Below are 23,382 nucleotides of genomic sequence, written 5' to 3'. Positions count from 1 at the left end.
AGACACCTGGTAGCCAATCAAGGCGGACCTATCAGGCACCTGGTTTAAAGGAGCTCAACTCCAGTCAGGGAGGGAGGAGCTAGAGGAGAGGAAGTGGCGTGTTGAGGGAGCTGGGAGCAAGAGCGGCAAGGAGCTTGAGAGTGAGAGGGTGTGCTGCTGGAAGGACTTACGGAGTAGTACGCTGTTATCAGACACAAGAGGTAGTCCTTGGTGAGGATAAAAGGTGTGGAGGGGGCCATGGAAGTAGCCCAGGAGTGTTGTAACTGTCATGCAAGTTTACAAGAGGCACTTAGACAGCTGCTATCCCGTCCTGGTGGAAGCTCGGAGTAAAGGGCGGGACCTGAGTTTCACCCTAAACCTCCGCAATCGCTGCATCAAACACAGGGAGTGCATCAGATCCTGTGAGGGAAGATTCACTGAGGTGGAGCAAAAATGTGCCCATATACACGCGCCCAAGTAGAGGAGGAACTTGTCAACACATCCTATGGTGGGAAGAACACCTCAGTAACCCAACCATGTGGCATTGATTCAGAATGGGAACTAGGTAAAAAGAGAGGTTAGTAACAAAATTAAAGGTACAAGTGAAAAGTGTTCATGATACAGCTTTCAGGAATTTCACTCTATCAAAGACACCATAAGAGGGCCCAAATAAATAGTATACCCCAAATTAAAAAACACAGTAAAGAGAGCTAAAAAGTACCTGTGGCTTAACAGCCATGGTAAAAGAAGCAGTGAGAGATAAAAGGGCATCTTTTAAAGTGGAAGTCAAATCCTAGCAAGATAAATAGAAAAGAAAGCAAATACTGCCAAATTAAGGTGCTAAAATGCAATAAGAAAAGCCAAAAAAAAAGAGTTTTGAAAGAACAGTAGAACAAAAACTCAAAAGGTAATAACACAAATTTTTTAAGTAATCAGAAAGCAGAAGCTTGCTAAACAACCAATGGGGCTCTTGACGATACAAAGATACAAAGGAGCACTTACAAGACGATAAAAGTCATTGTGGATGAAACTAAATGAATCTTGCTTCAGTCTTTACAGCTGAGATGTTAGGGAGATTCCCACCTGAGCGTCTTTCGTAAGTGACAATAGCTGAGGAATTGTCACACGATGAAGTGTCACTAGAGGAAGTTTTGAAAATTATGATATATAAACAGTGTAGCAGTAACCAAGTCACTGGGAACCAGATAGTCATTAACCCCAAGAGTTCTGAGAGGAACTCAAATGTGAATTGTGGGGAACTATTAACTATGGGTTTGTAACCTGTCCTTTAAATCAGCTTCTTACCCAATGACTGGAAGATAGCTAATGTAACTCCAACCATTTAAAAAGGCTCTAGAGGTGATACCAGCATTAACACACTGGTAATCTAAACGTCAGTACTGGCAAGCAAATTTAGTATGAAAACCAATATTCAGCACACATAAAAAACATAATATCTGTCTGGCAAAAGTCAACATGGTTTCTGGTAAAGGGAAATCATGTCTTTACTAATCTATTAGAGTTCTTTGAAGGGGTCAACAAACACATGGACAAGGGGCGATCCAATGGACACAGTGTACTTTAGATCTTCCAGAAAGCCTTTGACAATGGTCCCACACCAAAAAGCTCTTATGTAAATTAAGTTGTCGTGGATAAGGAGGAAAATCCTTTCATGGATTGAGAAAACGGTTAAAAGGACAGGGAACAAAGAGTTAGGAATAAATGGTAATTTTCAAGTAATGAGAGCGGGGTAACTAGATGGGTTCCCCAAAGGTCAAAGTCCTAGGCAATCCTATTCAACTGTATTCATAAATTATCTGGAGAAAGCGGGTAAATAGTGAGGTGGCAAAGTTTGCAGATGAACTAAATTCCTCAAGATAGTTAAACCAATATACACGACGTGTATATCGAATGCAACAAGCGATCTCTTATCATAGAACCGTATAGTGATGGATTGGCCAATCAAATGGCAAATGAAATGTATTGTGGATTAATGTCAAGTAAATCACACTGGAAAAAAATAACCCTATACCGTACAATAGATTGGGGCCTAAATTAGCTACAACTAATAGAGGAAAGGATCTGTGAACTCATCATGATATTTCTGAGAACGTCCACGCAGTGTGGAGCGGCAGCAAAAACAAACAGGATGTTAGGGAATCATTAAAAAAAGAGGATAGTTGAATAGAGGATGGAGAATAGCTATTGCCCTATATAAATCCATGGTACCACATGCTTGAATACTTGTACAAGATGTGGTCTCCTCACCCTCAAGAGAAAGGATATTTCTAGCACTGGTAAAGGTTCAAAAAAGGGCAACTTAAAATGGATTAGAAGGGTTTGAACAGGTCCTAGGGAGAGATGAAAGAGGCCTAGGGACTTTCAGCTTGCGAAAGAACGAGAATAAGGGACAGTATGATTCATGATGGTATATAAGAAATCATGAGTGGTTATGAAGAAAGTGAATAAGGAAAGTTATTTACTTGTTCCCATAATATAAAGAACTAGGGGCCACCAATGAAATTAATAGGCAGGCAGGTTTAAACAAATAAAGGAAGTTGCTTCTTCACAGAGCACACAGTCAACCTGTGACTCCTTGCCTGAGGAGGGTTGTGAAGGCTAGGACTATTAACAATGTGTAAAAAGAAAAAAGAGAACTGGATAAATTCATGGAGGTTAAGTCCATTAATGGCTATTAGCCAGGATGGGTAAGGAATGGTGTCCCTAGCCTCTGTTTGTCAGAGGGTGGTGATGGACGGCAGGAGAGAGATCACTTGATCATTACCTGTTAGGTTCACTCTCTTTGGGGCCCCTGACATTGACCACTGTCGGTAGACAGGATACTGGGCTGGATGGACCTTTGGTTTGACCTAGTATGGCCGTTCTTAAGTTCTTATGCACACGTTATGTAAATCTGTACAAAAGATTTACATAAAATTTGTTCAAGTTTGGCAATCGAAGTTCCGTGCACAGGGAGAATTTTGCCCATTATATGGTTCAAAGCAGACTTCTTCAACAAGAATAGCATAGTCTAGAATTTAATTCCAATGAAGACTCAAGCTTCAGCTACAGATTCCCCTTATAAAGTAATGCTGAACTGATCTCTGTGTTTGCCAGAGAATTTGGAACAATGCGGTGTGGATGATAATTCACAGTGGAAAGACATGTGCCTACATGTGGTAAAAAAAAAATCAAAAGAAGACTATGAAACTAGAAATAATAAAGCTTTTATTGAGGTAGCATGAAAAGATCTAACTCGGAATATTTCAAGTACAAGTAACAAATTTAAGCCAAATTATTGGTTTAGTATATGATAGTACTGTGTATTTATATGTTGTGTCTTTCATCACAAAGGACCCCAACAAATTAGACAAATGTAACTAGCTAAATATACAAACTGTGTTGCTAAAGAGATCTTTATCAGAGCTGAGCAAATTATTTACAGTGAATAATGTAGAATTAAATTCAGTCTACTTTTGGAAACAAGGAGACTGTAATTTCCTTTAATTTATTCCGTATTCAAAATTACTCAAAATATTTGTTGTATGTGTACCTTACTCTATAGATCAACGGCAAATAGTTTGCTTTAAGTATTCCATATCATTTTAAAGATGTTGATTGGTTGTGATTAGCCACATAAGTGATGTGGTTTGCTTTTTGTTCCCTTATTAGGGGTTTGATTCTACAAGATTCTGAGCACTTTGGCTCTGATTCAACAAAGCACTTAAGCATGTGAGTAATCCTGTTGACTTCAATAGTTAAGCATGTACTTAAGTGAATCATGGCCAGAATGCTCGGCCTCTGGCAGGATCACGTCATGGAGCAGTATGCATCTTATTAACAGGAGAAGGGCTTGAACATGTCTCTAGGGCTTTGAGTCTCTTAGAAAGAGGTAGAAGATAAACAGGATGAGTGAAGTTAAACAATTTCCTTTCTGGATCATGCAGAACTATGCCAAGGCATTATTTCTACACAAATTAGATCATTGCAAGATTTATTGACTGGTTGATGCTTTTAAATTTAACTGCACATCACAAAATTACATTCATAACAAGCAGGTGAAGTCTTAGTTGAAAGGGGCTAGTTTAGAGACTTTTCTAGCTTCTTTAACTGCCTCTGTGGCAAGTGCTATAGCAAGAGATTTGGGGAGCTGAATGCATATGCTGTGAGGAGTAGTATTTCAACATCCTATATAGAATGTACTATTTTCACGGGACTAGATGGTCACATGATGATCTGCCCAGCATCAAGAGCAACACGGTGTTATGCTGCCCTGGGAGCAGCCTAGGAGGATGATTCTGAATCTCCAAGTCATAGACTCTCTTCTTGACTTTCTGCCACTTGAGGGACTGAGAAAACTGTGCCAGGTCTATCCCCTCTCAGTTTACAACCCTTGGCAAGCCAAGGCAGATACATTGCTGAGTGGGCTGAAGGGAGTAGAGCCAAGGTTCTTCTCACTGCCCATCCCCTCTTGCACTGTGGAACCTGCTTCCACACCCATACTGCCACCCATGATATCAGTAGCTGGTGCATAGGTGAAAGGAGACATCTTTTACCTTTATGCCACCACAGTAGCTGGGCCATGCTTCAGCCCTGGGTGAATACTGAAACATGCAAGCTTAACTTTTACTTTTCATGAGCATTTGTATAAGTAAATTTCAACTGCTGCAATATGCTTGGAAAGCAAATACAAAAAAGAGGCATGAATATGGATAAAGTTCAAATAAATACATGTGATTTTATGTATTTACGTATTTATTTATTGTTGTTCCTCTTATCTACTTTTCTCTCCACTGCTACAAAGCAGCTAAATCTATAGTGACCCACACAGTAGCAACTACCTGACAGAACACAGAAACACTACAAAATGGCTTAAGAAAGAGAGTGAAGAAACTGAAGATAGGCAGAATGTAATTACTAGTATCTAGGCTGGAATTCGATTAGTGTCCTACTAAGGTTAACAACACTCTTCTTGCAAAAAGTGTGGTGGGTTTTTTAGAGACTGCAAGCAAAGAGGCCTTTTTATGTCTCCTGTGAAATGTGGTGTCTTTCGCAAACATTATAAACTCTATTCCAAAGCTAGGGCACTGAAACTAGAGGGAAAGGTGAATCTATTCACTGGCTGAATTGTCAATGGCATTTCTGGTAACATTCATGACAGTCTCCTATGGAACGTATCTCAGGATGAGGTCCTAATTTTAACATTCTAGTAACAAAAACTCTTTTCCTTTAGGTGAGTGTCCTATACTGTCCTAATGGTTTAGTGTGTGGGGGGGGGAGGAGGGAAAGGGGGTCCCTATAAAAGTCCTTTACATTCCTGCAAAAATTTTGCTGCTCCTCTGCTCTTTTTTCACCTCCTATGCAGTCCTAGGTATGTTTTCTTCTGCAATAGCATTTGCATGACAGTTTATCTATTTGTTCCTTTTATCCAGTTTAATGGCATAAGAAGAAAAGATTCCAAAATGCCGAGCAGTGGATTTTATTATACGTAGTTATAGTTCTCATGACAGCTCTGAAAAAAACACCCCACCTCTAATAATCACTTATTCATACAGCACAATTAAAATAAACACCAAAACCCGTTGGCTAGCATTCAAACTTCATTCAAATAAACAGTTCTTTCAAAAGGTAATCTATATTATTTCCTGCTCTAATATGGAATATTAGTGGTTGTGTTTAGATTGTTAAGAATTTGGTTCTGAACTCTCTGCCATGGTAATTCCCTTCCAAGAATGACATTAATGGAAAGTGTGTAATTTAAAGATGGGCCCAAGCCACAATGTGTGTATCTGCATCTGGATGCATACTGCACCGATGATTAACAGCATTTTCATCCAGGGATTTGGTATGAGCCCACAGGTAGAGTACACAAAACAATATATTTTACTAAGAGTTCTGTTTGCCTGCAATGACCACAGGCACCCCATTTTTTGTAAGGGAAATTTTGCCTATTGTAGAAACTATAATGCCACACTTTTCCATGTCTGGTACCATATGAAGCTAAGATTCAGGCTAGTTATTCAGGGCCAGGTTTTCAAAGGTATTTAGGTGCCTAAAGATAACAGATGGATGCTTTTGAAAATCTCACTAGGCACATAACTCTCATTGCTTAAGTGCTTTAGAAAATCCCACTAGGGACCTATTTGTATCTTTAAGTGCCTAAAAACCTTTGAAAATCTGCCCCTTAGTCAAGGTGGTTAGCTAACTGATATTGATATGCCAAGTCTCCAGTGAGTGAAATGTTAATATCTTCACATGTAGCTTAACATGATTAGAAGAATTCACTTTATAGAGAGGCCTGATCATGATTAACTAGACAAGAACTAATCTGAAAAAGTGAAAAACGTAAACTGTATAAACAGATGTTACTGAGGCAAAAGAAAGATGATGTTTTTGGAAACATACTAGCCTTTCTTGAATAGTAGAAAAAACAAACTAATTCGGACAAACAGTTTGTTCAATGGTTAGCCAATACATAGTTTTTTAAATTCCTTGTTAAAATGAATCTTTTCTGGAAATAATTTCCCAACTAATGTGACATTGCATGTCTTGTCAGCAATTTTATAAAATTCCACAGTACGATAAGCACACCCGGGACCACAGTGAAACTGTACACCCTGGACTACAGTGAAACTGACTAAACTGGACTAAAGTGAAACAGTAATTGTTTGAGGAAGTATACATGATAAAAGAGTAAATGGCCAGGTACTCCAACACTGATCGCCTTCCTGCAGTAATTATTACTAACTGAAATAATTCCCCACGCTAACAAATGTATTGTCCAGTGGGTCAGATCCAGCAGCCCTTATTCATTTTGAATAGTCCCATTAACATAATGAAACTGCTTGCATATAGAAGGGTGCAGGACTAGATCCAATGCCCGTTAGAGATCATACTGTGAAGCATTCACATTATTTTTAACCTTGCAGGATGAAAATGACCTGTTATAAACAAACAGTCTGCGCAGTCACTTCATTTATCTTCCTGCACTAAGAAAGAGCTAGTTTTGTTTTCCAATGATCTGGTTGTAAAAGCTTTTGTGGCAGCTTTCTATTTGCTTTGTCTTGCCCTGTGTTTTATTCTTCCCTGTAATTTAATTGATTATTACTGTTCAGTTGATTTATCAGACAGTGCAGGATAGATTCTTTGCCCCTCCCTGCTTCAGTCCCTGTTTAAGACATTCTTTGCTTTGCATTTCTGGTAAGTATTAAAGCAAAGAATCAAATCTGAATCCAAGTACAAATATTTTTAAACATCTATATTTTCAAGCAAAATCAAGGGGCAAACAATTCAACACCAAGTGGAAACTACTGATGAACTCAGTAAAATGAGGTTTAATTTGAGTCAAATGCTATAGTCACGACTCAGGCAGAATACTGATTGAATGGGAGTTTACCTAAGTAAGAATAGCTGTATTATCCCTAAATAAGAGCCACTAAAACGTCAATTGTGTTGCAGCAATGGGTTTAGGACACACTACTGTGACATTTTGCATTGGAAGGAAATCGCACTAAATTACAGTACATTATTCTCACTGATGAGAATTACTGCAGTAAGTGACGAGAATGATTGAAGTACATCTATAACAGGGGTTCTCCAACTGGGGCTTGTGACCCTTCACGGGTTCACAAGGTGGTTACATGGGGGTTCAGAACTCTCAGCAACCTGGGGCTGACAGCTTCCAGCCCCCATTAAATTAAATGATCACCCCCCCTTTTTAACGTATAAGGGGAGAATCACACTCAGAGGCTTGCTGTGTGAAAGGGGTCATAAATACAAAAAGTTTGAAAACCACTGATCTATAGAGAATAAAGTTCCTCTTTTTTGATTCCATGGAAAATATCTCATTTAGCCTCCCCGAGGGTATTTAATGTTGGAGGAACTTGAAGGCTTCTCAGCCAAAGTCCAAAACCCCAGCTTCCTAGTCACCAAACCACTGTGGGGCAGGGGAAGCATGAGAAGCCTTTTATTTTTGCTGCTTCAGTCTTGATTATTGCACAAGATTTTTTTAGAACCTTAATTGTCATAAGCAGCTAATCCTTTTAGGTTAGAGATTCAGAATTCATCTGTTCCTGGCAACAGACTTTACTCTATGACTCTCCAGTTCCCAGCGCCAAGGAGTTAAAAGTGATTTGTTTGACTTGGTTCCACTACCTTACATAAATAGCACATAATTTCTAATATCACACAGTCAAGATGGCCAGAAAATCCAACCACAAGCAAGTTCTTCTTTTCATTGATAAAACTTGAATTTATGCTACTTATGGAATGTACAGTGTTTCTCTAATTCCAGTCCTGTGTCCAATGGAGGAAATGAAAGGAATGTTTTTCTTCTGAACAAGAAACCATTGTATCTGTCTAATAACTATATACTTTTGTGATAATTATGCTGGGTAAAATGATGTGTGTTTGCTAAATGCTTTGCACAACTCGAGGTGTGGAGTTATTCCCGTTAACGCACATCCTGAAGTGTATGTATAATTGCCATCATAAAACAGCATTCAGCCTGAATATTATTTTAACACAGAAGACAAGATCCTACATTGCTTGCATAACCCAAGTTCAGTGATATTAATGGAACATTCACAATGAGGCCCATAAAGAAGAGAAAATTGAGCCCATAGAAGTCAATCTGGCCTTCCAACCTGTGGCATTCATTGGCATGCATATACATAAATATATATAATTAGATGCTCTGGAAGTCCACTCAGTCATAAATAGAAATATGTATTGGAGGGTGTAGTAAAGCCATAAATTAATGTATTATAAAATAATGTATTGTATTATCCCCTACACTTCCTGGGATGGGCAGAACAGAAGTCAGGTTGTGGAAGGAGGTCGTGTAGTCTTCATTGCATCATTCCTCTCTTCCCTTGGCCCACAGAGACTCTTTTGAAAGTGCCACAGAGGGATATAGGTTTTCTGTGTGGGGTTATGGTGTGCTGGTTTGGGGCTGCAGGGACGGCTGCAACATCACCATATTTTCTTGAAATACTCTAGATTTTTGCAGTAAGTTAGAGGGTCTCTGTGTGGATGGCATGTGCCTCCAGGAAACCACAGGCCAAGAGTTGAAAATTCCTACCATTCATAAAAACAATTTTCTCAACACCAGTACTCCATCTAGTACTTCCCCCAGGGGAACAACAACAACAACAACAAATCCAAAATTCAAAGACAACACAAAAAGATCTGAAATAAACAAATCAACCAAAAAACAATCCTAGGAAGGGAGACAAACCAGAGAATCTATAAAAATCACGAGAGACTCTACTGCTGCTAAGCTATTTCTCATAGAAGGTACTCAGATACTACAGTAGAAACTCTTAGATAGATAGATCCATGGTTGAAGGATAAACCTGGTTTCCAGACAGAAATCCAAGGAAACTTCACAAGTCTAAAGCTGTGGTTTCCCTGCATCTACACATGAGTAACCTGCCCAGCAGAAGGATCTAGCTCATTGTAAACATGTATACAAAAACAATTTCTTAATGATTATTAATATAGTACATGAACAACTTTTCATTGTTTAAAGTTTTATTGAGAGAAGATTTAATGTAATTATTTATTAAAAATAAAATGGCTTCTTACAGATAAAAGTAGCCTTTATACCAATATTTTACATCAGTTTAACTGTCTTTCAATTCAGAAGATCTACAAAGCACCCTCTATAATAGTCACTTCATCCATCATTAAAACACAATCATCTCTGGTTCGGAGCATGAGAGCTATTTAATACAGCTCACCGCAACACTTGGCAACCACTCATGACTCATAGACTCATAGACTCATAGGTCAGAAGGGACCAATATGATCATCTAGTCTGACCTCCTGCACAAGGCAGGCCACAAAACCCTACCCATACACATTTATAACAACCCCTAACCATGACTGAGTTATTGAAATCCTCAAAATTGTGATTTGAAGACCTCAAGCTGCAGAGAATCCACCAGCAAGCGACCCATGCCCCACGCTACAGAGGAAGGACAATAAGTGAAAAAGAATACCACAACCACCTGCAACTACAGCAGTAGATTTCCTTTCTTAGTTGTTATCTAACCAAGACATCAGTACTAAGATCAAAATTCTTATTAAAGAAGTCATGAGACCTTTATTTTTACTGAATTTCTTATGCTACTTGATTAAAGTACAATGTTAGATTTAGAATTTTAAAAAAAACATGCATACAAAAACAGTATAGAGTTTTGAGGGGGGAATAGAAAACTTTTGATCTATACTTTAATGTTGCATTACACCTTGTGTTCCATTTCATGTCTTTTAGGGATAGACATGAGCATGATTTCTACAACTCTTTTCATTGTTATTTGTATTAAAGTAGCAGAGGCCATTCAGGAGTAAGGCACTATCATAGTGGGCCCTATGTAACTGCAAAACAAGACCGAATTCCTGCCACCAAAGAACTTTCACTATGCTCATGTTAAAAAGCAGGCATGACCCTCTCACCTTTAAAATACAGGTGTTCCACACTTGTACTTCAGTTCTCTTGCTATTACTGCCCACTAGATCCAAATTATCACTTTTCCTCTCACAACGCATCATCTCCCCCACCGGCCTGTATCCTAAAGCCCTTCCTTATATATCACCACAGAGCATTGCTCCTCAACGCAGAGGAGATGTGCATACTCTTTGTGTATCCTCTTACCATCCAAACTCCTCCTGGAAGAACAGATAAGCAGTGGTTCATCTGTATTTGGGCTTGCTAAACAACATTTTGGGGGTAGAACTTTTTAATAGATTTCACTGTAAATATATCAGTGTCAGAGTTTCTCCACCTCTGACATAGATGGGTTCATGGTAGTCCCCGATTAAAGAGAGAACTTTCAACAAACCTTCTGTCTTCTTCCAGTAGACTTTGACCTGAAGCTGATTGTCTTGATAAAAAGGAGCTCCAATTTCAAGAAGACGAGCCGGTCTCCTTCTTTGAAAGGGTGGAAGAGGATCAACTAGTCCTTTCCGGGTTTTCCCAATTGGAGAGGTCTGTTCTTCTACAACATACAACACAATCAAGAAATAGCTTGGTTTAATATGGTATACAATATAACTTACTGGAAGTGGGTGCTACGTTGAAATAAATATGCCTTTGGTATACTGAAACGGCTTACTAACATATGTCAGTATTTAGGAACAGAAACTGAATATACCCCAAGCATCCTCAGTTTAAAAAAAAAACAGTAATATTGTATCCAAGCTTTGAATCAGCACTTTCACAACCTGAAACTTGCAGATTCCAATTTAGGGGACAATTTTTACATCTGATTATGAAACATGATGTATTTAATTACAGTACTTGAATGGAAAGTAAAGATGCAAATGATCAAGAAGCTGCTGAGGAATGAACAATATATTGCAAAGAAAGGAGAGGACACTCAGGTTTGATTTATTCATTAAAATAATTGGACAAAATGTAAATTTGAAGGTTCTGCCTTATTTACAACTAGTTTCCACTAAAGCACCAATTGCTTAATGTTCATCAAATAAGTTGTAGTGCCTTGTTCATTTCCTTAATCAACTTGTTCCTTTCCTTCTTTTAAAAAAAATCAAGCTATCACCAAATGTGGATAATTTTATTCTTTACACAGACACACAGATTTCTATAGTGTGACTTTATCATGACAAATTATAAGTGGGTTGTAAAGTTATACAAAGAAGGAAAAACAAAAATTGAACCCATAGGGTCTGTTTGGTTTACAAGTGTATGTCCTGTTCTTCCCTCTATTGGTCTGTCCATTCTTGAGAACAATCAGGAGCTTGAATAAGACAATCCCTACAAATCTATCACTTCAGAAAGAGGAATTCATGTTGTATGTTTCACAAGAATGAAACAGACAAGCGGAGCGGAAGGATAAGGTAATATGTTCCTGAGCATGGAGAAACCCCTTAGGGTCTGATCCAAAGCCCACTGAACTTAATGAGAATCTTTTCATTAACTTAAATTACCTTACTGGGCTTTGGATCAAGTCCTTTGTTTTCTGTAGCTGATTATCTAGCTGAAATGGTGGAATCAAAAAGATTTTCAAGATTAGGAGGTTGTGGTGGGGTGTCTGCCCAACACTGGCAAAAGATGGGTTAAAAGCAGCCCCAGGGAGGCTGCACAGGAGGCAGCCAATTAGGAAAGGGCTTGTAGAGACAGCCAATCAGGAGAAGGTTTAGAGAGACAGCCAATCAGGGCCAGGCTGGGCCATATAAGAAGCAGTGGCGTCGCCAGGTGGAGGGAACAGGGGGATCGATAAAAAAAAAAAGGCGCCACCTGCTGCAGCGCTTTTACTCACCTGCAGTGCTCCGGGTCTTTGGCGGCGGGCCCTTCACTAGCTCTGGGTGTCTTTGGCGACACTGATGGACCTGCCACTGAAATGCCGCTGAAGACCCACAGAGTGAGTGAAAGTTCCACCGCTGAAGTGCCAACGAAGACCCAGAGCGTCATGGAGTGAGTAAAATAAAAGCGCCGCAGATGGTGGCGCCTTTTATTTTTTTATCGCTTCCCTGGGTGAGTAAAAAGGCATGAAGAAATTGACAAGGCACCACTTCTTAGTGAAGGAGTAGCTACACTACTACTAAGGGTTGCTGAACAAAGCAGCTTGAGTCACTCCTTGGAGTTTGAGGAGAGAGGACTGGCTGCCCTGAAGGAGGGGGAAGGGACAGCACCATGGTCCGAGCAGTGCTAGACAGGTCAGGAGAGCATGAGTGAGCTCCCAGCTGACCCATGCCAGACTGAGGCCTTGATACAAGGGTGGAGAAGGTGCTGGGGCAGCGGGGAAAAGGCTCAGGGAAACAGATGGTGGGGGCTGGAGGTGACACAGTGCATGGCTGCTGCCTCCACCCCCTTTGGCCTCAGTTTCCACTGACTCAGGTGGCTAGAACCTGTACTGCAGGCTGCCACTGAGGCAACTGGCTGGTCAGAGGGCTGCCGGCCCTCCCAGAAGCGGGGAGAGAAAACTGAGTGGGGCACAGCTGGAGGGCTGTGTCCAGAAGAGGACACCGCAGTCCTGAGTGTGACACAGGTCCTCACAACAGTGGTGAGATGCCACTTCATGAAGGCGCTTTGGTGAACCAGAGCTAATTGCCAGAACGGCCAGCAAGAGGCGCTGCAGTGGTGAGTGACACACCCCCTTACAGAGGCATGCTCCATGACAGGTAAAATTTCGCTTGTCATCCTTGAAAAGTTATTTGCAGTGTTGGTCCCGTGATGTTAGAAAGACAAGGTGGGTGAGGTAATATCGTCTACTGGACCAACTTCTGTGAGTGAAAAAGACAAACTGTAAAGCTACAGAGCTGTGTAGCTTGAAAGCTTGTCTCTTTCCCCAGCAGAAGTTGGTCCAGTAAAAGATATTACCTCACTCACCCTATCTCTCTAAGTATCCTTGAAAAGTGTCTCTTTGCCAATGAGAAATTATAATATTTATTTAGTAAAAATATGCTGTAGATTAATGATATCTCCTTTAGAATCAGGCACTAGTAATATATCCTATAATGGGACACAGGCTGAATTTAAGGGAATTCAGCCCCAAATTCCCACTGAAATTTAGCTCTACTTTCTTAGGTTCATTGATTCCAAAGCTAGAAGAGACCATTGTGATCATCTAGTTCAGAGTAGGCAATCTATGGCCACACGTGCCAAAGGCAGCACGCAAGCTGATTTTCAGTGGCACTCACACTGCCCGGGTCCTGGCCACCAGTCCGGGGGGCTCTGCATTTTAATTTAATTTTAAATGAAGCTTCTTAAATATTTTTAAACTCTTATTTACTTTACATACAACAATAGTTTAGTTATATATTATAGACTTATAGAAAGAGACCTTCTAAAAACGTTAAAATGTATTACTGGCATGCAGAACCTGAAATCAGAGCGAATAAATGAAGACTCGGCACATTGCTTCTGAAAGGTTGCCGATCCCTGTAGTCTGACCTCCTGTATAACACAGATCATAGAACTTCTCCAGAATAATTCTTAGAGACTATGTTTTAGAAAAAAAATTCAATCTTGATATTTCATCCAATCTTCATTTACCTCTTCTGAGTGAATTTAGAGTAGAACACTAGCAAACAACAGGAAGGAAAAATAATGCTGACAATCAAATTACAGAGGCTTTGAATATCATATACAATTGTGTGTGCTAGATCACTTTATAGTGTGAGAATAAATGGTCTGGAACAGATATTTTTCTGGCATTTTCCATACTGATTACTTTCATACACAACAGCAACTACAATATATAGTACAATCTATAAATTATGCATACTCAAGCATTGCAGAAATCTTTGGACTAGATTCTCAGTTGATGCAAATTGATGTAGCTCCACTGAAGTCACTAATGAATAAATAATAGCTAACACAATCATAATATTCATACAATATTTGGCTTTCTGTGAATATCCTCACACACACATGAATGCAAGCTGTTTAACCAACTATTCATAAAAAATGAACAAAGAGTTGTGAATCAAAGTGAATTGAATTGATTTGTTGTCAAAATGAAATCACAGGCTTTAATTAAATTAATGTTCCTGAATATTTGTATGCAAATCTACTAAGGTCAACTCTACTAAAGACAATAACAGAGGTTTGAGACCAACCAGAAGTATAGCTCAATCATGTACTTGGATTTAAAAAACCCTAAAAAAACAGTCAAACCAATAATCTAAAAATTCACCAAAGTAATATTAAACCAATCATGAGCAAAAAGAAATCAGAGATGAGGTAGATAGCAGATTTCACAGAAATATAATCCAATCTATTTTCTGAAGCTATAGAGGATAAAAGAGTCAAGGGGAGATCAGACTATCCCAAAGAAACTGTTAAAGAGAATTTAAAGTTAGTTGTGGTGATGAGTTCCATTAAAGTGAACAGAAACCGATGAAACCACACAATTCACATATACAGTTTAGAATAAATGAACCCCTGTTGGTAAAGATTTTGTAAGTCAAATATGATTTGCATTGGAGTCTGGAAGCAGAAAAGTGTCAGAGGGTAAAAAAGGAAAGTGAAGCAAACATCCCTCATTCCCTTCCCTTCCCTTCCTCCTCAGCAACACGACCTGTTAGTGAACTCAGCAGTGAGAGTGGAGAGGCTCAGTGCAACACAGACTCTAGGGGCACTTTGGGGCACTGGTGCTGCAGCAACACAGTGCCCAAAACAGTAAGCCAGATTCTGACATTAGTGAAACTAGTCTGAATCCAGAAGAGGATCCACCAAACAAAAAAGAGATTCTCCAGATTTATACCAATGGAAGAGAGATCACAATCTCCCCAGTGACTGTGCTGAAAACTATCTAATAACATTAAATACTAATTCATAGCACTGATATACCAACTTTCATCAAAGAACCTCCAAGTTCTTATGAAAAATAACTCACTAACAAGACCCCTCTGGAGTAGAAAAGTAGTTATTATTCCTATTTTGTAGATGAGGAAAGAAGTTGCTTATGCAAAGTCACTCAGTGAGCCAGTATCCAAGGACAAGACTTTTAGTCGCTGATCTCAATTCAATATTCTAACCACTTGATCATGTGTCATTGTGTCTATAGTTTACATGGTTAACACTGTTCTATTACGTTTTTACTTTAATTCACGCTCACTTGATTAGTTTTATGATCAAAATCTGTTTATCTGCAACAGATCTGCTAACTCTTACATAGTTGGGGTTAATTTTAAAAGCATTTTTAACCGGAATTTCACTATGATGATGATGAATTGTGAAATGTTTCAATAAAACATTGCCAGTCCCCTACATATTTTCTTAGAATCTTGCTCATATCAAATATTGCCACTGTAAGCCTTGCTTCAGGGGACAGATAGCACAATATTTTTGAGCATTTGGCCTTTGCAGTTCTGTATTCATGCCTTTGCTATAAGACAAGCAATAGCTCTGCTTACATTTGAACTACTCAGTTTTGTGATTTGTTACTACAATCTGTATAATCAGTAAACAGATTTTGCTGACAAATTTTGGGCTGATTCTGTTCCCAGGAAAATAAATGGTAAAAGTCCCACCGAATTCAATGGGAGAAGGACTAAACCCTTAATTTGCAGTGCTTTAGTAACATCAACCAGAATCAGCCTAAGTATTTTATGTTCCAGTGTTGCCTGTTCTCATGATTTTATAGCAAGTCTCACAATATTTGTTGATTTTCCTTAAAAAGCCTTAGAATCATAATATTATGTGAGAATCTCTTTCATTTTTTAAAAAAGTAAGGCCCAGATCCTCAAAGGCATTGATTTCAATGGGAGTTAGGCACCTAAATGCCTTTGAGGATCTTGGTGTAAGCTTCTAACCCTCATGGTTATGGAGAAAATCTTAATAACCATGAACTCTAACAGCTCAAAAACCAGGAAGGAAAACACACACACCCCTCCCCCAAATAATTACTATTAATCTTATGATTTTTAAGATAATCTCATGATTTTTTTAGAGCCTAGCATATAATTTTTGAAAGCAGTTCTGGGACCTGCCGAACAATTTTTCAACGCTTCCCCTCACTCACCCACATACACACAAACCAAGCACAACTTACATGTACTCATAGCAATGACACTTCTGTAAACAGATCTAGCCTGAGGGGTTGGAGAAAGATAGCAAAATAATCCTTTGGGGTATATTCAAATGTAACTGACTCATTTCATATAAAAATAATGTATGTGTGTTGCAGGCGGAGGGGGAAGGAAACAGTTCCATCTCTCCCTCCTGCTTCAGGAAAAGGAAAGCACCATTGTTTATAATGGGGTTTTTGCATATTTGTTAACTTTTATATCTAGGTATATATAGAATATATCTTATTTGTATCCAAAACAGACTGAACATGCTTGCTGAGCAGTCCAACTACATTAGCAATCAGAATATTCAGTACTGAATACAGAATGATATGAGTTAGAAAAACTGTTGCAATTAATTTTCATTTTGCTTATAACAAAAGGGAAACTAATGCAAAAGGAATGAAAGATGGGTAAAATGGCAAACTTTGGAAACCGTTTGTGCTCTAATCTTGAAAACTATTACTGTCATAAGCATCAATGGTTGTATTTGGTTAATCAGATGACACATCAGCAGTTGGAAGGGCAGATCAATCTTGACCTTGACCTTAGACAAATTATTATTCAAAGAGTATTTAACTAAGATTGAGTGTCACAGTATAGGCCCCTTAGGTTTTAAAGAATTTTTCCACTGTATTGTTTAGCATGTGAGTTTAGTTTAAGAAAGAACTTAATACCTCAAGACTTCATCTTGAAGGTAGGTGCTGTGCATGTGATACAAGTTTGTGATTAACTTCTTGTCAACTAGGGACACACAGTTTTATATTTTAAGATCCTAGTAGGAGAATCAATCCTTAGTCCGAATCCACAGGATATATAAATTTGGTCTAAGATCTGAATTTATGGGCTACTTGAAGTTGTCAACGTTTTAAAAACTTTTGCAAGGGAAGATTGTATCATAAAGCCAGTGGTCTGGGATTTGCTTCTGCTCTATTTATTGGGAAGTTTAATGTGTATTTGGGGGAATTTTGGCACAAATATAATATTATGACCCTGATCTTGCAAATATGCCCATGTTTAACATGTTTATTTTTTTAAGTAATTTTCAAAACAGGCGAGGTAGATAAGATTTATAGCCCCAATTTACAGATGAGGAAACAAAGACAGAAAAGTTAAGTGACCTGACCAAGACCACAGAGGCATGCTATTATACAGCCACCTATAATAGGTGGTGGGGGGGTTAAATCAGAGAAATCATCAGTTAAAACAGAGCATAAGAGGAATTGGATGCAGTTACTTACTATTAATAGTTGTTTGAGTTGAGCTGAAATAGAGAGACACCTTGGTGCTTTTTAGTCGTACTTGTCCCCAGTATGTTACTGCTTGCAGTTCCACCATGTAGTTGCTGTTGGGTTGCAGTCCTTCCAGGACCACATAATTTTGGGACTATCATAAAAGAGAATATACACACAGAACAGTTATGGTATTACTGAAACACTGGCTCTTACTAAATTAAAAGCAGGCCTATTGTCTTAGGCACACAAAACTCTTATTGGAATGAGAAAGAATTATTTATAAATTTCACCAGAATTTCACTTGCTTTGTTCTTTGATTTTTATTTCATGCTTTCTTTCATTTGGACTCTGTTTTGCTGTGTTGTTGTTAAAATGCTAAACTTAGTGATGTCTACAGAACTTGCCTGTCTTTAGTAAATACAGGCATCAACTGTTTAAGCCAAGACTAAATTTCTTTTTATATGTATAACAAGTTTTTCTGGTGCCAAAAAGAATTTGGCCAGTGAAATCTAAACTTTGTGTTTCCCAGCTCCTGGACAGACTCGATTAGCTAAGCAACAGGAAGCTTTGTCTAGAGACAGCTAGTCTGAGGACAGATAGAACATACTGTGCAGTGTATTGAACAATATTTTTCTATTTGCTTCTGTTCCTAAAATACCAACAAGAGTGCTTTTCATCTTTGTTATAGAAAGAAAAGAAACAAACAAAAAACTCAATAACAATTCAGTTCTCCAATGTCACCGCATGAAGATGCACATAAACTGGATTTTCATTGTCTAGTTAACAATCCGCAAAGTAGAGCAATTCCCATAAGACCGCAAACAAGAGACACAGCCTTTCTGAATTCTTTGCATTTATTTATAGACTTATTCCTAAAAATGCACCCATTGTACATTTTGTCAGGCACAAATTTTACTCTGTGTTTTTATTCTGAATTTCTTGTTACTTCTCTAGCTTTCTTGTGTCAACTAGGAGTGTCATGTGAATCATGCAGTGTCATGTTTAGATGATCATAATGGTCCCATCTGACCTTAAAGTCTATGAGTCTATATTTAACACCAAATAGTACGTTAGTAGTAACTAAAAGTATGACAAATTAACAATCATTACTTGATTTGGTCAGAGATTGATATAAAATTGATTAAGCCTCTTGATTTTCCCAGTTCATGTGGTGGCATTCTTCATTTTTAAATACTGTAGGACAAATTCTCTGCTGGCAACTCCACTGACTTCATATAGATATAATCATAAAAGCAGGGACTGGATCACTTCTAAAAGCAAAATTAGTTAAAAAGTTTCAGAGTGATCTTATTAAATCAGAGGAATACATCTCTCCATCCCTGGAAATGTGCAATTTTTGTTTTTTAGAAAAGTTGTTCTAATATTTAATGGGTCGTTGATTAGAACTGACTTCAGTGGAGTTCCAACAGGGAATTTTCCCCTTTACTGCTATCACTTTATAGCTTTCACAGTCTGCTGTAAAAGAACAAAGCACGAGATACCTCTCTGCAGAGGTATTGTAGGGGCTAATCTCTGCTTTTGGATGAATGTGGTTGGTTGTCATAGGTTTCAGTGATAGCTGGGAACATATCTTATGGCCAGAACATGGATCTACTAACAAAAACGTGTCACCTTGTATGATGGAAAACTGAGATAATGACACTTAATCCTTTGTAAAGTGCTTTCGGATCTACTGATGAAAAGTGCTATATAAGAGCACGGTATTATTTATTATCCGTTCTTAAAACATCTTGATGTAATATGCTTCCTACTCATACATCCAAAGTGGTTTTAATTAAAATAACACTAAGGATCCAATTCTATTTTGAATTTTCTTCATTTTGTGATTTAAAGGACAGCCTCACTACATACCTGGCTAGGGATCCATGGGATAGGGGCCTCTTTGGTTGAAGACCTCTGATCTATAGTACTTTACCTGGGAACTGCAGACTTCACTACCTGCCTTTTATATGCCAGCTCTACTCCTGTATCACCTAGTAGAATACACAGTGGTTCTAAGACAGCAGAGATACCTCGGAATGCTACCCTCCCTTTCTAGGTGTTTTTACCCCGGGGCTTTGAATTGAAGAACAACACATAAAACCAGAGTCTCTGGTCCACTAAGTCCACTTTATGTCATGTGAAATATGGCTAGAAATTGCTAGTGAACTGCTCTTGCATAGGGGAACTCTCTGCTGGTGGAACTCTGGTGCCCCCCAATCTGCAGTGTGAGGGGACTGGGGCATGTGTCAATGGTGTTCCAGGGAGTGATTCCAGGGAACAGAGCTCCATTATGCATAATCCTCTGTCATCGCGGAAATTAGAATAGGCCCCCTGCTGCTCTCACTTCCACTAGGGCCAGGTGGCTGAGGATCAGAGAGCTAAAATCACCTCCTTGTGGCCCAATACTCTGCATTACATTCTCAGATGTAGTGGAGAATCAGGACTGTAATATATTGCTAGTATATTGCTCTTAATGTAACTAAGACAAGAGTCTGGCCCATGGCCCTTAATTGTTTCTATTTCTATTACCTATTAAGCTATTATAAAAAGAAAATGCAATGTGCCTAAGGGGATCATAGCAGCTAGTTTTTCATTAAACCAATGTGTTACATATCAGTTCAGAAGCTGACATTTTTCTCCATTGGAAATATTTCAGTGCATTGGTACAGTAGGATTATTTAAGAAGGATTTTGTTATTATCTTGGACCTACATGGTAACTACTCCATCAGAAATGACTCTGATATGAGCAAACATATCAGAGATCCCTTGATATAATGAAAGAACTATGCTATAGATGACATTTTATTAAATGAGCATTCCATCATTCAGAGGCTTTCATTAAAATAAGCCTTACATTAGAGAAATAATTAGTGTTATATATTAACTGTACATCTACAATAGATTCCAGTTTATCTGGATTTAGACACTTGGAAATATTTCCATCCATATATATGGTTCAATTCTGCTGTCAATCAGCACTTGCTCCTTCCTTTGACTTCAATGAGCATCTACAGAACAATAGCAATGCTTATTTCTGAAAGCAAAACTAGCTATAAAACGATCAGAGAGATCTTGAAAATTAAAAGGAATACACCTTTCCATCCTATTTATTTATGTGACTTCACATTTATTTGGTACAGCGCAATTTTGTTTTTTAAACCAGAAATATGTTTTAATATGCCATGACTGAGTAGGAGCATTTGTGCCTCATTTTCCAGTTTGCTCTTTACCCCATCAGTAGTCTTCCTTCTTTTCTTCTTAGCTGGGATGACAGACTTGCTGCTGACTGTCCAGCTCCAGAAGACTTTGTAGTGATGAACTGGGATATCAGGTTCTTCTGGGAGATCCCAAATAATCCTTACAGTTACACTTCCATCACTATTTGTAGTGGAGTTGGCAATTCTGAGATTAGCTGGGGCTGGTGGAGCAGATGGGTCTGGAGTAAAAAACAAAACAAAAAAAACGAAGAATATGAAGTAATCTGGATTAAGTAAAGATGACCTTTCTCAGTAACTACTCTACAGATTTAAGTGCTGAACTCATAACACCAGCTATCATCATCAAAGTTTGCTTCATTCTTAAGGAACAACTGAATATGTTTCATCAACTTTTGTAAATTATACCATTTGGAATCCAAACTCTTTTCAAATGTACATTTTGGGATTAGGTTTAGTTGTGCCATTATTCTGCAAGTATTGTTCAACATTTATTATGATATTCAATAAAAAAAGTGTTAAATTACGGGTTTTACTTCTGGCTGAGATACAAAACACATGTGAGGAACTGTATAAAACAAAAACGTTTTATAGATGGTCCAAGAGAAAAATTAACTTCTTTCCAGGAATGAAGAGTAGAACACTGAATTTTTCTCTTCAGTATCCTAAGAGAATTCTCAGGAGATAAGATCTATGTATGCCCCTATCTATCTGTCCATCCTTCGAGGTTCTGATATCAGTGCCCAACGCCATAGTATTTGAGCATTTCCTCAGAGTAAAAATAACAAAGATACATCTCTCTTCCTTTCCTGCAGCCAATAGTACTTTACATGCTCATCATTCCAATCTATGCATTCTATTTCAAATAAATAAGATCAAAGAATGAATCCTTGCATCTACTATTTTAATTTCTGGTAAGTAATGTGGATCCTGCAACTGTCTCTGTATTTGTGGACCCATGAATCACTTCAATGATTTATACAGCCAACACAATTCTAATGTGCCTATCACCTTAAAATCTAGGCAGCAATACCATCTTTATACAAGGATCTCAAAGGGCTTTGTGAATATAAATTAAGTCTCACAGCACTTTGAGGTAGGGAAGTACTATTCTAGCCATTTGATAGATTTATTTGGATTTGTAATATAAATAATTTAAAACAAAAAGACCATTTTAAAAATACAGCCAAAAAACAGCCTCCCCCAAACCTGAAAATAACCACAGAAATAACTATAACATCCTTAACAATACTGTCAGTCCTTATCACATTCCTTTTTCTCCAGGAGAGAAAGTAAAGCCTGAGTAAAGAGGGCATGCCTCAAGATTTACCTCAAGGTCAACATATGGACTATTCCTCACCATGCAGGAGAGTAAATTCAAAAGCTGAGGACTCTCTCAAAGCATGTTCTACCAACACTGACCCCTCTTTCATGCAGAGGAGGTGTCCAGCTTGGTCAGTTCTGCTGTCTGCAACTAGGCATTGACAGAGTGGCAAACTATGGCATATGCCAGCAAGTCAGTGACAGAGCCCAGAAGAGAATTAGGAGGTGGTCCTGATTATGAGACCCTATACTACAGGTGGGGCTGGAAGCACTGCTTATTAAGGTTGCCTGACACTTCCCATTATAAGATCCTACTTTTTAATTGCCTATAATTTTCCCAAACTGTAAGTGTTTGGGCTGAAATTTTCCATGTCAAGTATCTGCCTCAGGCTGAATAGTTTTGCAAAATTTCAGCCCAAATGGTCCAGATGTTTCTAAGACTAAGTCTGTTTAACCCAGGTAATCTTTTCTTTGAAATGATTCTTTGAACTCCCAAAGAGAAAGTGATCATGCTTGTGCCTACAGTGGCAGTGGCTCAGAAGTACATTCCCTGTAAGGTCTGCCTCAGCTGCGTAGGGCCAGTGGGGGGGCCTGGCGCTGAAAATGAGAGGAGGGAACCGGTCTCTCCTGTGCTTCCAGTGACACTCCTATTGGCACCCAGGCAGCCGGAATGGGGATGTCATATGATTTGAATTCAAAAGATAGGAAATGTCGAAATTAAGGTTATCTGTTCAACTTTAATTTGGCTCCCTTGTGTGTATGTATTACAAGACAGTTTTTAATTACGTTATCATATACCTTTGTTTCCACAGGACTCCTGCCTCAGACAGTGCACAGAATGGTTCTAGCATCACAAGACCCTTGGTATTATCTCCCTTTTATTCTCTGAGGCACAGAGAGATTAAAGTCAAAAGTATCCATTAATTTTGGATGCCCAATTTGAGATACCTATGAACTATTTTTCTAGAGTATTTAGCATCACGTAGTACTTTATAACTTCAAAACACAACTCCCATTGACTTCATTTGCAGCTGTGAACGCTCAGCACTTCTGTAGACCAGACCCCAGAGTCTTAAGTCAGGCA

General features: G+C 38.6%; 1 protein-coding gene across 1 annotated transcript in view; it reads right to left on the bottom strand.

Annotated features, from left to right (window-relative positions):
• ANOS1 (anosmin 1) overlaps window positions 1–23,382 on the bottom strand; it is a 191,056-nt gene that overhangs the window by 18,997 nt on the left and 148,677 nt on the right. Inside the window, exons 7-9 of the mRNA XM_032790052.2 lie at window positions 20,991–21,196; window positions 17,763–17,907; window positions 10,827–10,982 (exon numbers count right to left, since the gene is read on the bottom strand). Of these exons, the coding sequence (XP_032645943.1) occupies window positions 10,827–10,982; window positions 17,763–17,907; window positions 20,991–21,196 (507 nt within the window). The remainder of the gene's footprint in view (window positions 1–10,826; window positions 10,983–17,762; window positions 17,908–20,990; window positions 21,197–23,382) is intronic.

The sequence above is a fragment of the Chelonoidis abingdonii genome, chromosome 1, assembly GCF_003597395.2.
Source record: "Chelonoidis abingdonii isolate Lonesome George chromosome 1, CheloAbing_2.0, whole genome shotgun sequence".
NCBI classification, from domain to species: domain Eukaryota; kingdom Metazoa; phylum Chordata; order Testudines; family Testudinidae; genus Chelonoidis; species Chelonoidis abingdonii.
The sequence above is the reverse complement of the archived record's forward strand: the minus strand, read 5'-3'. Positions and strand labels throughout refer to the sequence as shown.